The sequence below is a fragment of the Solanum tuberosum genome, unplaced genomic scaffold, assembly GCF_000226075.1.
Source record: "Solanum tuberosum cultivar DM 1-3 516 R44 unplaced genomic scaffold, SolTub_3.0 scf00255, whole genome shotgun sequence".
Taxonomy (NCBI): Eukaryota; Viridiplantae; Streptophyta; class Magnoliopsida; order Solanales; family Solanaceae; genus Solanum; species Solanum tuberosum.
In genome coordinates, this window is record NW_006239184.1 from 289582 (window position 1) to 301216 (window position 11635).

The window sequence follows — 11635 nt, forward strand, 5'->3', positions numbered from 1 at the left end:
TTCAATTGTATTTAATGCATTCATCAGCCAACACTCCAAGGAAATGATGATTACCTTCATCTCATATTTTGCATGCTTATGCGCCTCCAACTCTTTGCGTATATTTTTATTCTCCTTAAGCAGTGTTTTGGACGGCGAAAGGCAACAAGGGCCTGCCTCGCCACGAGACTCGCCGCTCGCCTTTTTGAATGAAGGCGTTAATTAATACCAAAAAAAATAATTTTAATTGCATATATAAATATCCAAAATCTTAATAGCAATAACATATACTAGCAAATATTTCAATTCAAAAACTAATAGTAGATACTAAAAGTCTAGAACTTTAAAGACTCAAGAATTCAAAAGACAATTGACAAGCAATACTAGAACTCTAAAAGTCTATTCTTCTTCAAAACTATCCAACTCTTGAAGATTAACATCCTTTACATCATGATTATATTGCTCCCCATCTTCGTCCTCCTCAGATTCTTAATCAATTAGTGTCTGAGTCCTACTTGAAGTTGAATTTATAGATGTAGTTTGTACTCCTTTGCCGTTGTCAAGTGCTCTTGATCTTGAAGAAAGTCCCCTAAGATGATAGATACTCTCGTCAGCTCCAACTTTCATAGCAACACTACCTAAGTAAGATCACCTTCCTCATATACTAATTCAACTTCTTGATCTTCGAGGACTCCAACTAACCATTCATTTGAATCATCAATATTATCCAAGAGACTTGGATCAATGTTATCACGAGCATCATAACGACGTTTTAAGTTATATTGTATGTAACGTACACTAGATTATTGAGACACGATAATGCAAACATATTCCTCTTTTAGGAATGAATATGCGCATAAGTTATATATATTAAGTTATTAACAAATAGATACTAATAATAATATAATATGAAAATTAGGATATAAAATATTTTTCTAACGTGTTCAAACACACTCCAATTTCGCTCATATCCGGATGATCTACAATTTAGGCTTAATACTTTCATGGAAAACTTTTGCAAGTTTGGTGTTTGACAACCAAATAGTGACCACCATTCAATTATAATAAAATAAACTTAAAGGTTAATGAGTATAAATAAGTGAAATAATTTAAGTAAGAGCTAAATCAACTCACTTACCGGTGACCTTGTGTCTTTGGCCTTTTAGCCTGATCACAACCAAATAGTCCATTCGTCATTTTGTATTTAGGAAGCTCAGCAACTAGTAAATCTTGTATTGCTATATCGGGGTTCATCTTCTCAACCACATGCATGATACTCCTCCCACAGAATAGCTAGTAAAGTTCCCTCTTCTTGAGCTTTATAAAATAATCCTGGGTTCAAAATATGGCCTACAACATGCAAAGATCGATGGAGTTGGTTTGATCACCTTGCATCAATAATTTCAAACACTTTCTCATATTGCTTCTTAACTCTAGGAAAACCCCACTCAATAGTTTCTTTAGATTTATCCATTGCTTCGTAAATATAGCTCATTGGTGGTTTTTTCTCCCCATCCACCAAATGAAGCACTATTGTCAAAGGGCCACAAATTGTAAGTGCCCGAACAACATCACTACAAAACTTGGCAGAAATAAGAAGGTTGACAACTTCTTTCCCCAAAGTTTCCAAATTTATTTGAAGTTCATTCGGTTGAGAGAACTAGAATTGTCAGGTTTTTCTTTTGTATGTACATAGCTCTCAAAGTTAAGAAGGTCGTTGCAAATCGTGTCTTGGCCAATTTCACCAAAGAAAAGTTTAACAACAATGACCTTTGACTAATGTAAGAATGGATTTTGATGGCCTTCTTAAAAACTGTTAAAGTAATATTATATAATTAGTAGCTAATGAGTATTAAATATTGACTATAAAGAAAGTTAGAGGATATGAGAGTGATATTAGCGGAAGCATATGGCTTAATCTTGAATATGTCACCAAATACCAAGTTGATGCAATGAGCAGCACATGAAGTCCAATAAATGTATGGGTACACATCCATCATCATGCTTCCCGCTTTAGCATTATCGGTGACAATTTTTACAATAATTTTCGATCCAATTCTTTCAATAGTTCTTTCAAACAAGTTGTACATTTTGGTGGAATCGATAGATTCATTGCTAGCATTAACAGAACCAAGAAATACACTACCGATTGGAGAATTCACCAAAATATTGATGATCATTTTATCATTTTGTGCCGTCCATTTGCCATCATAATGGAACATCCAAACTTTGTCCATTGCAGTTTATGCTCATCAACAATTTTTTCCACTTTTTTCACCACTTTTTTTAGGAGAGTAACACTAACTTCATGGAATGTAGGAGGCTTCATTCAGGATCATACGGACGATTAAGAGTTCTTGCTTTAAAAAAAAGGTACGTACTAACTGAGAGTGGAATCTATCCTGACTTTCAATTTCTGCTCCTTTTTGTTGTGATTTTTGTGGAGAATAGATATTCATAGGGCGTTTCATCACGTTCCTCAATGTGGATGATGCACCCCACTAAAAGACATCTTTTGAGTTTTGGAGGGAGGCATCATTTCAACATATTTATCCATATCATCATCAATATTAACATATTCTTCTGGCTTCCTCACTTGAAATTTCGGATTACTAGCAATTTTATTTTCCATATAAACCCTTATTTCATCTCTAATATCCGATAGACAAGTTGGACATTGTTTTACATTTTTATAACAACCCACTAAATATTGCTTGTATTGAGTAATACCACCATTCAAAGTACCATTACAAAAATCACATACAATTGAATATTTTGATGATCCTTGAATACGATAATTCCATCCAATGTATTAGCATCTAACGTCATTGAATTCACTACTTATGGACAAATAAACTCTATATTAATTAGTATAAAACTAAATTAAGTAGGGAAGAAATAATTATAGAAGGATTAAATTTTTTTTAAAGAAATATAGGCAGAGGCGCAGAGCAGTGAGCAACAAAATATCACTGTTCACTACCACTGGAAAATAGAGCATAGTGACTAAAGAAAAAGCAACTGAAGTAGAGAAAAACTGAAAAGAAGAAAAGAAGAGAATAAGAAGAAGAAGAAGGGAAGGTAAGGGGCTTCAAGTTATTTCGAAGGGAAGGTGATAGGCATCCTTTGAAATCCACAATTGTAGTTCCCGATTCAATTCATTTTTTCAAATTGAGGAAGAGATAAAAATAAATATACAAGAATAATAAGCGTGTAATATACACAAGTAATAACATATAATAACATAAAACAATAATTTGAGAATCGGCCTAAGTTTGTCTAACGTCAATAATATACAATAATGAATCAAGATTATAATTCGAACCTCATTCGAATAGCTTCAATAGGAAGCAACTATGTGTACCTGCACATTGATGAGGAAGAGAAAGGGGGAGAAAATTCACCGTAGCTACGATTTGTGAAGTTCTAGTAATGATGAAGGTTGGGGTTCGTTGCTTATTGGTGTTGCGATATGGGTCTGCTTGCTGCTTCGAGCTTTGAGTTCTGATTCAAGTAGTAGGTGACTCGCTGGAATGTGTTTGATGTTGTGATGTGGGTTTTTTTGTAGCGGGTAAGAGGGGAAAATGGGACGATGGGAGCTCGGAGTTCGCCATTAATGGCAGAACTCGAGCAAAGATTAATGAGTGAGCGGAGGTGGTGATTTGAGGGGAGATCTGGTGGGTTTTTTGGGTTTGTTTTTCTCGGTTACTGGTGGTGTTGGGTCGGAGAAGAAGGGGAAAATAGGGGTAGTTTGGCCGGTTGAGGTGGAGGAACGGTGGTTGTTTGTTGGCAGTTTTGAGATGGTTGTTTGATGGTAGCTTTGGTGGTGGTCGTGAGACCTTGGCGGCTCAAAAAGGGAAAAATATACCCTTACTCATCTGAAAATTATACACCAACCCTAATTTTTATTTCACCACCCTTGACTTAATGATTAAGAAATATGTTAAATAGAAAATTAAAAACCACCTATAGTACAATATCACTATCTAAAAACCATGGGCCGAAACCACTAGTTAATAAAATATCTATGTATGAAATCTTATCCATATTTGAATGAATTTCTAGACTATACAAAATATCAAAATGAATATATTAACAAATGTAACGAATAAAATAAATATTAAAAAATGTAATGAATGTAACTAATGACATGTAAAAATGCAATTTAACAAAACTAATGATTTAATCAAAATGAATAAATATTTAAACGTATTCAAACGACTGTGACAAAAAATAATGTAATTAAAATTAACTGACAAAGAATCCTAAATTTTGACAAATGAGGATAGCTATCGATAAACTTATTTAAAATTATAAAAAAATGTATTTTAACTATTAAATGAATAAAACTTAAAAGTTACGAATTTTGAAAATGTTAGGCCAAAATTGAGTGTCAACAATCGGCAACATGCATAACCTCAAATACCGTCTTCAATTCTTCAATAAAATCTCCGGATCCTCTGTAGTGCTCGAACCTGTGAAACTTAGAGGATTCATCCTCAAGAACTCTCAGATTTTCGAAGTGTCAGCTACTTCCTATCGATTCCCTCTCTGCTGCACAACTTGGTTGGTCACAACTTGGCTCAACATCTGGATAGCCTCCCAAAACTCAGCATTGGTGACCTTTCCTTGGGGTTGCACTTCAGGTGCATTAGGTACCCCTTGTTCGTGTGGTTCAATATTTCTCCTAGCCGGACGACCTCTGACTGCTCTTCGTGGAGGCATGATTTTCTGAAACACGCGCAAGCACAAATTAGAAGGAAACTTTTTAAAGATCAAACTCTAACGCACGAAATAAGTGTGAAAAAAGTGAGAAATTTTCCTAAATGTTACAGCCTCCTAATTATAGATGTGGCGCGCTTCACATCTATAACTAGGACTCTACAGACAAGACTTCATAGACTCCCTAGGACTCTTGAACTCTGGGCTCTGATACCAAGTTTGTTATGCCTCGAGCCTACACCTTGGGTAGGACTAGCACTCGAGAACCATTGTTGGCCCCCAAGCGAATGTAATAAACTGGAATGTTATAATGGAACATTCAACTTGGCCATTAAGGTAAACTCAAGTCTTAACATAAGATAATGACAATGAAAAGACTAAAAAACTAACATCTGACTATTTATAAAGCTTCTAAAACAACTGAGATGGATGTCGGGACAAACCCTACGACATCCTAATGAACTAATAAAATAACTGAAAACAATAAAAATGAGTCCTCCAGAATGCAAGGAGGCTCATCAACTAACTCTGGAGTGCTCACTAGATCTACGATGCACTGGATGTCGATCCTAGTTACATGTGTTTGCATCATAATAAGATGCAGGCCAACTGGCATCAGTACATTGAATGTACGAGTATGCGAGTTGGAATGCTAAACACAACATAGGCTTGAAAGAAATCTGAAGAACTTACCTGGCTCAACTCAATTCAACATAACTGAACTCATTTCAATATAAAGCAGTTTAAAACAAGTGCAATATAAAGAAAAAATGTTTAAAAGATTATGTCAACTCTGTGTTTATGCAAAGATACATATAACTCTGAGATATATGTAAATATACAAATAAACTGTGTATTTAAGAATACAATTACTTCTGTGGGAATTTCTCTAACCGACAACCATCACGTAAGAGCTATTGTGATGATACAGCATTTTGTCTCACGCTGCCAGGGTCATCCTATACCTTGCCGGGGGTATAGAACCTGAACTACTAAGTGGATCCACTAGTCTATGCTAAAAAGTACTAAATGAATCATTTAAAAAGTATGACATTTTTCTACCCATGATGGCTACATTATAATATTAGCTTTTATGTTTAAAAACATACTTCTTTCTGTGATTTGAGATTAGTGCTCAAAAACTTAGCTCAATGGCTATCTTGTAAATCAAAGTTTCCTCTCTTGCTTCATTTAGAAAGCGATTACTCTTTTCTGAAAACTAGCCCAAAGGCTCTTTGGAAATTGAGGTTTCCATTCTTGTTTAAATGTGAAAAATATTTTAAACCCTTTGGGAATACATAGCCCCCATATACCTTTGAAGAAATGAACTTCAAACTTTACTTTTTATTCTTTACTCAATTGAACTTTAAGTCTTAAAACAAAGTTAAAAATTTGGAAAATACTTTTGGAAAACTCTAAGAACTTCTCTTGACTTTGATCTTAACTTTCCTTGAATTAGATTATGGATTCAAGGTTCATGATCTCATGTTTATGGATGATTTCATGATGTTTAGATGTACCTAAGAGTGTTGGAGTCAACTAGCTAGAAAACATAGGTACATTGCTAAGAAACTAGTACGGAAGATGGGGGACGAATGGGAAGAACTGGCGTTCGTGGTGCTCTGAGAGGCGCGGAGCGCTAACCTTGAAACTTCAGAGAGTTGGGTGGGGCGCTCTGGCTGGCGCAGCGTCCCAAGACCCAAACTTCAGAGACTATTTTGGGGCGCGCTGAGAGGTGCGGCGCCCCAACCCCCTTACCCAGATTTTTACGAAATTCATCCTTCGTTTTTCAACTCTAAACCCTCTAAACTCGACGATCTTGATGAATCTTGCTTCTCTTCTCCTTTCTCCTCTTCTTTGCTCTTTTCTCCAAGCCCTAGCGTATTTTGGTAAAAGCGTAAACTGATCTAATTCTGATTAGACCCTAACTTAATTACCAAAAACTAAATAAAATAATTGGGCAAAGAAAAGACCAAACTACCCTTTCAAAATCCGGATTGGACTTTCCTTATTCCAACAGCCCAACTTCCAAAGGGCATAACTCACTCACACAAACTCAGAAACGCGTAAACTCAGTGGCGTTGGAAAGGTCATTCCAAGAGCTTTCCTACCATATCTGGAAGTGCCTCTAACTCATCCTGAGCTAGAAGTTATGGCGGTTTGAAGTTGGCCAAAATTCAACTTATTCTAACTTAACAAAATTTCCATATTTTCATTCTTTCCAAAAATGACTATATTCAATTATTAGCTTCTTCCTAATTATTTCAAATTGCGAGATATTACAAGTGGTGTGTAGATCTATCCCTCTAACATCACTATACATCTCAGGGGTGTCAATTGGACTAGTTGAGTTGAAATTGTAGATACTAAAATGAATTGAAATAGATATTGGATTAGGCTCTGACCCGTCCAAGTTTAGTTTGGGTTCAAATGGGTTGGGCTCAAATGTACTTAAAATGGGTCAGGTATTAGTGCCTCTTGTACAACATGTTGTTCCACCATAAGAAATAAATAAGAAAATTGCCCTTTCACCGATACTTTTCACCTCCTCCCACACTGCTTTTACAAAATCAAACCGAAATACTGTAATTTTGTATACATCGACTTGGGTCCTTCCATAAAACAATATGTGAATGGTTGTTTGCGCTGTATTACATAATTTTTTTACGTGAACATCAAAGCAGTGATAGGATATTCAGTGAAATATGAAAGTGATGATATGGTTGTTGATGAAAATGATGAACAATTGTCTCAAGGTAACAAAGTCATTAGTTTCGTCTACTTCATGATGTATTGAATGATGTTTGTTGCACTCACTTTGAACTACCACATTGCTTCAGTGTCATGGACACTACTTGTTATTAATTTGCTCAACGAAGATCCAATTGACTTTTTAGCGGAAGTCATGAATCTTGTTATGTCGATGTTTCTATCTTTCTATGTAATACAAATTTATGGTTAGTTTTGATAGTTTTTAAAACTTATGATTATAAATTATATTTCTTAAAAAAATAAAATATATTTCTCAAATACTATGGCCAAACACGTAGTGAAATTTCACCCAAATAATATTTGCCAAAAATATTTAGAAATCTATGACAAAACACTAGCTTAGAAAGTCACGTAACCTTTTTAATGCTACGTGTAATGACGTTGATTCTGGTGCAATTGATCGAGTTTGATGTTCCAACCCATGTTGATTGTCTCTTTCAAGCTAAGGCTGCAATACTATTTCCACAAAAAAATTCAGACCCATAAATTGTCCATTCACGTTTTTCTCTTGAAACTTATCAACGTTATTCCAACATTTATGAAATTTGTACGTGGATAATTGCTAGGTAGCCAGAATGACATGTTACAGCTGGCCTGCAACATTACGTAACAAAATGGCTTTGTGTTAGTGCAGCAGAGCAGGACACACCACAACATATCATCAGATTGGCACAATGCCTAAACTATATCATCATATATCATAAATGTAAGATATGTTGGGAAAATAAAATAGTAGTAACAATTATTTTTGGATATCTAATCATTCAGACGATAATGATAATATATTTACTTGAATCAATAGCTCTCTTTTTTCTAAATAACGAAAAGAAAGATAAAAATATGTCACTGCAAAACTTACGAAAATAAACATAAATTGTCAAGAACATAGAAAGGGCAAAATTAAAATAAATAGTTAATCAGATCTAGTATGCATTATGTATGAACGATAATTGAAATTAAGGATTTAGAAAAGCCAAAATAGTTACTGGTAACGCGATACAAGTTGAATTTGTAATTGGAGACGCCAAAACTCTACTAGTAAATGACTATAGAAGAGCAGATTGTGTAGTAATTGATTGCATCATTAACAACTGTGAAGGCATTTTTAAGACAGCATGAAGGATAGGGGGAAATAATGCCATTGTTTTAGGGTACAATGCGTTGCGAATGGGATCATGGAAATGTGAAAGTTTTAATGCTCATTTGTTATTGGTGACTAGAATGACACGGAAAGGCAGTGATTTTGGCGTTTCAGAGAAAAAGAGTTGTTGGATCGTTAAAGTGGATCAATGTACAGGAGAAGAACATGTATTCAGGGTCAGATCTCCACATGGAAAAGTATAGGTTTTGATTTAGTGCTATTTGATAGATTATATTGTAGAATATATACAATATAATACTTTTCCAATATCTGAAATGATAAGCAGAGAATAACAGGATATGCATTTTTGATTGATCCTGTAAATAGAAGAGATTAATCGTGTTTATCTGTTTGCCCATTGGTATTGTTGATCTGTTACAATTTTGAATTTCTTTGATAGATCATAGTACAACTATGTAATTAAAACAATCGCGTCTGATCATATATTCATATTTTAATTTTCTCATTGAACAGAGATGACATCAATCGATGGTAAAAGCCTTCTTCCATAGTTCCATTAACCTGAATTTGTAGACAGGTCCATCCCCGTTTGAGCTTCCGATAGTTGATAAAAGTTTTCTTCCATTTACTTTTTTTCCTTTTGAAAGTTTTTGCCTTAATAAAGGTCAACGAGCAATATATATGCGTATCTAATCCACATGAATAACAGCTACCGTGTGCAAACGTGTGTCTAATGGCAGTATAACAATATTAATTAGGATTTAGGGCTAAACTCAGTAGTACTAATTGTCAATATTAAGCATACTTTAAGTTGACCTATTCATGCAAGAGTGCAGACATGTTCACGAATTTTTAACCAAACTAAGCCATTATAATTCATCAAATTAATAGTACGTTTTTCTAAAATTTTACAAAACTAGCATAAACCTATTCCAGAGTAACGTTTTAGGGTATATTTTATTTTTTAAAAGCTGATGGCATTAGGTTGATATACGTTACTCACAGTAATGTCACAGTTGTCCGCCTACTTGCCAGTGAACCAAGTCCCATATTGTTAAGTGGAGAAGGGAAACGAAATGGACCTATTTCTCTTATTTCGAGGAGTGGTTAGCCTTTAGAAAATTATCTCATACCAGAAAATATTGATTATTATTTGAATTATATTACTATAGCTAACTGAAAGGAAATTAACATAATTGGACATCGACGCACAACTGCACTAATAAAGACTATCCGATTTTAGTAAAACTCAACTAAAAGTCATGTATTATAAACATTACTGTGAGCAACGTTTTAGGAGTAAAACGTTATTCACAGTAACGTATATCAACCTAACGCCGTTAGTTTTTAAAAAATAAAATATACCCTAAAACGTTACTATGGAATACGTTTATACTAGTTTTATAAAATTTTAAAAAAACATATTATTTTGGTGAATCGCTTTATATGATGGCTTAGTTTGGTCAAAGCTAACACTGCCAGTTCAACACCCTTATATACTCAGCTGGCAATTTTGTTAATCATGTACTTCCACCATTTCTTTTTGCTTATCACATTTTGCTCCTTCAGAGTCAAATTGTACACACTTTGATCAATATTTTAAGATATAATTTTTCATTATATTAATATGAGAAGATTGCAACTTGTAGTATTTTTCATAGCTTTCAAATATCTAAATATAGTGAATCATTCTAGTTTAATTTAACTCCGAACATTAGTCAAATTGACTCTGTGCGCATTGTGACAATTAAAAGGGAAGAGTAGCATTATGCATTTTCCTAGCCCAAATCTTCTTCCTCCATGACAACTTTACTTGTTTTCTTTTCTCTTGATCGGAATCTATTGCGGAAAATTAACAATAAATAAAAGGAAGTTCAAATTTCTTTTTTATATATCACAACAACATGGATCTTTTCTGCAGAATCAGAAGAACGGGGACTGAATTAAAATGCAAGAAAAACATGGACAGTGACATTATATGCACGTTATATATTGATGAGGAAACATCTTGATCTGATCTACATATATCTTTGCTTGTCTGTCCTGAGGCATAACAAACTAGTGTCTTGTTATGTTTCTCAACAGCCAGGCTATTCTAAATTCCATTATTAGTGGAAGTTCATGTTACGTTGCATTATTATCCCGTCCGTGTATAATGGGGGAGCCAAGATTTTCATCAAAGGGTTCAAATAAATAGTTTTAATTTTATTTATATATAGTATAATTTTTTTAATGAACTCTCTTGCCCCTACTTGACGCTGCTCCCCATGTAGCTAGTTTCATTTGCCAATGAGGGATACTATTAAGTTCAACAAACCAATGTAATGGTGGATTAGTCCATTGTGATTAAGTTGTAATGTGTAGTTAGTTAACTGTTGGTTACAATTCTGTCAAGTAGTTGATTAAGTTGTTATTAGCAATTAACAACAGGTACCTATAGCAATCTTTTATGTAACCTTTTTACATGGTCAATTTATAAAAGATAACAGACCCTTGCAAAAATAAAAGTGTATGATTGGAGAAAGAATACTAATATATTAGGAGTGCTTTTAGCCATTTCCCCAAAAAAAAAACTTCAACCTACATGTGGTAGAGCATGGATTGAATAAGTTTGAACTTCATGTTGTGAATTTTCACTTTTATATACCACCCATGAAATTACCTTATTGTTTTAGGTACTATCCATGAAATTATAGTTTTATTTGTTTATTTGAACTGAAATTACCTCTTAATTCCACATATCACCTATAGATTTACTTTATTATTTTCCACTACTAACTATGAAATTATATTATTACAAAATTTATATAAGTGAAACTTCAAAACAATGTCATTGAGTTTAAATTTATAAAAGTAAAACATTGGTCCAATCTATTAGTAATATTGATTGTTCTATGCCTAAATCTACATGACTTTTCCGCGTTACTAAGATGTAAGACCTACTTAATTATATATAAAATATCTCTGTATTTTATTGATGTGAAAAATTCTATGCCAGGATGTCACATAAATTATTCTCAGTGTTTTGAAGTGTGAACTACATGTTTATCGAGAAAACAG

General features: G+C 33.9%; 1 protein-coding gene across 1 annotated transcript; it reads right to left on the reverse strand.

Annotated features, from left to right (window-relative positions):
* Positions 1–1363: 1363 nt before the first annotated feature.
* Positions 1364–2216, reverse strand: LOC107062711 (uncharacterized). The gene is made up of 2 exons (XM_015313667.1): positions 1920–2216; positions 1364–1639 (listed from the first exon to the last, which is right to left on the reverse strand). The coding sequence occupies exons 1-2, from the start codon at positions 2214–2216 to the stop codon at positions 1364–1366; spliced, it is 573 nt and encodes a 190-aa protein (XP_015169153.1).
* Between the last annotated feature and the right edge of the window lie 9419 nt (positions 2217–11635).

Coding starts and splice junctions, on each gene's coding strand:
- LOC107062711 (XM_015313667.1), bottom strand. CDS start 2,216: ATGGACAAAGTTTGGATGTTCCATTATGATGGCAAATGGACGGCACAA. Junction 1,640..1,919: donor CTGCTCATTGCATCAACTTG/GTATTTGGTGAC, acceptor TGACAATTCTAG/TTCTCTCAACCGAATGAACT.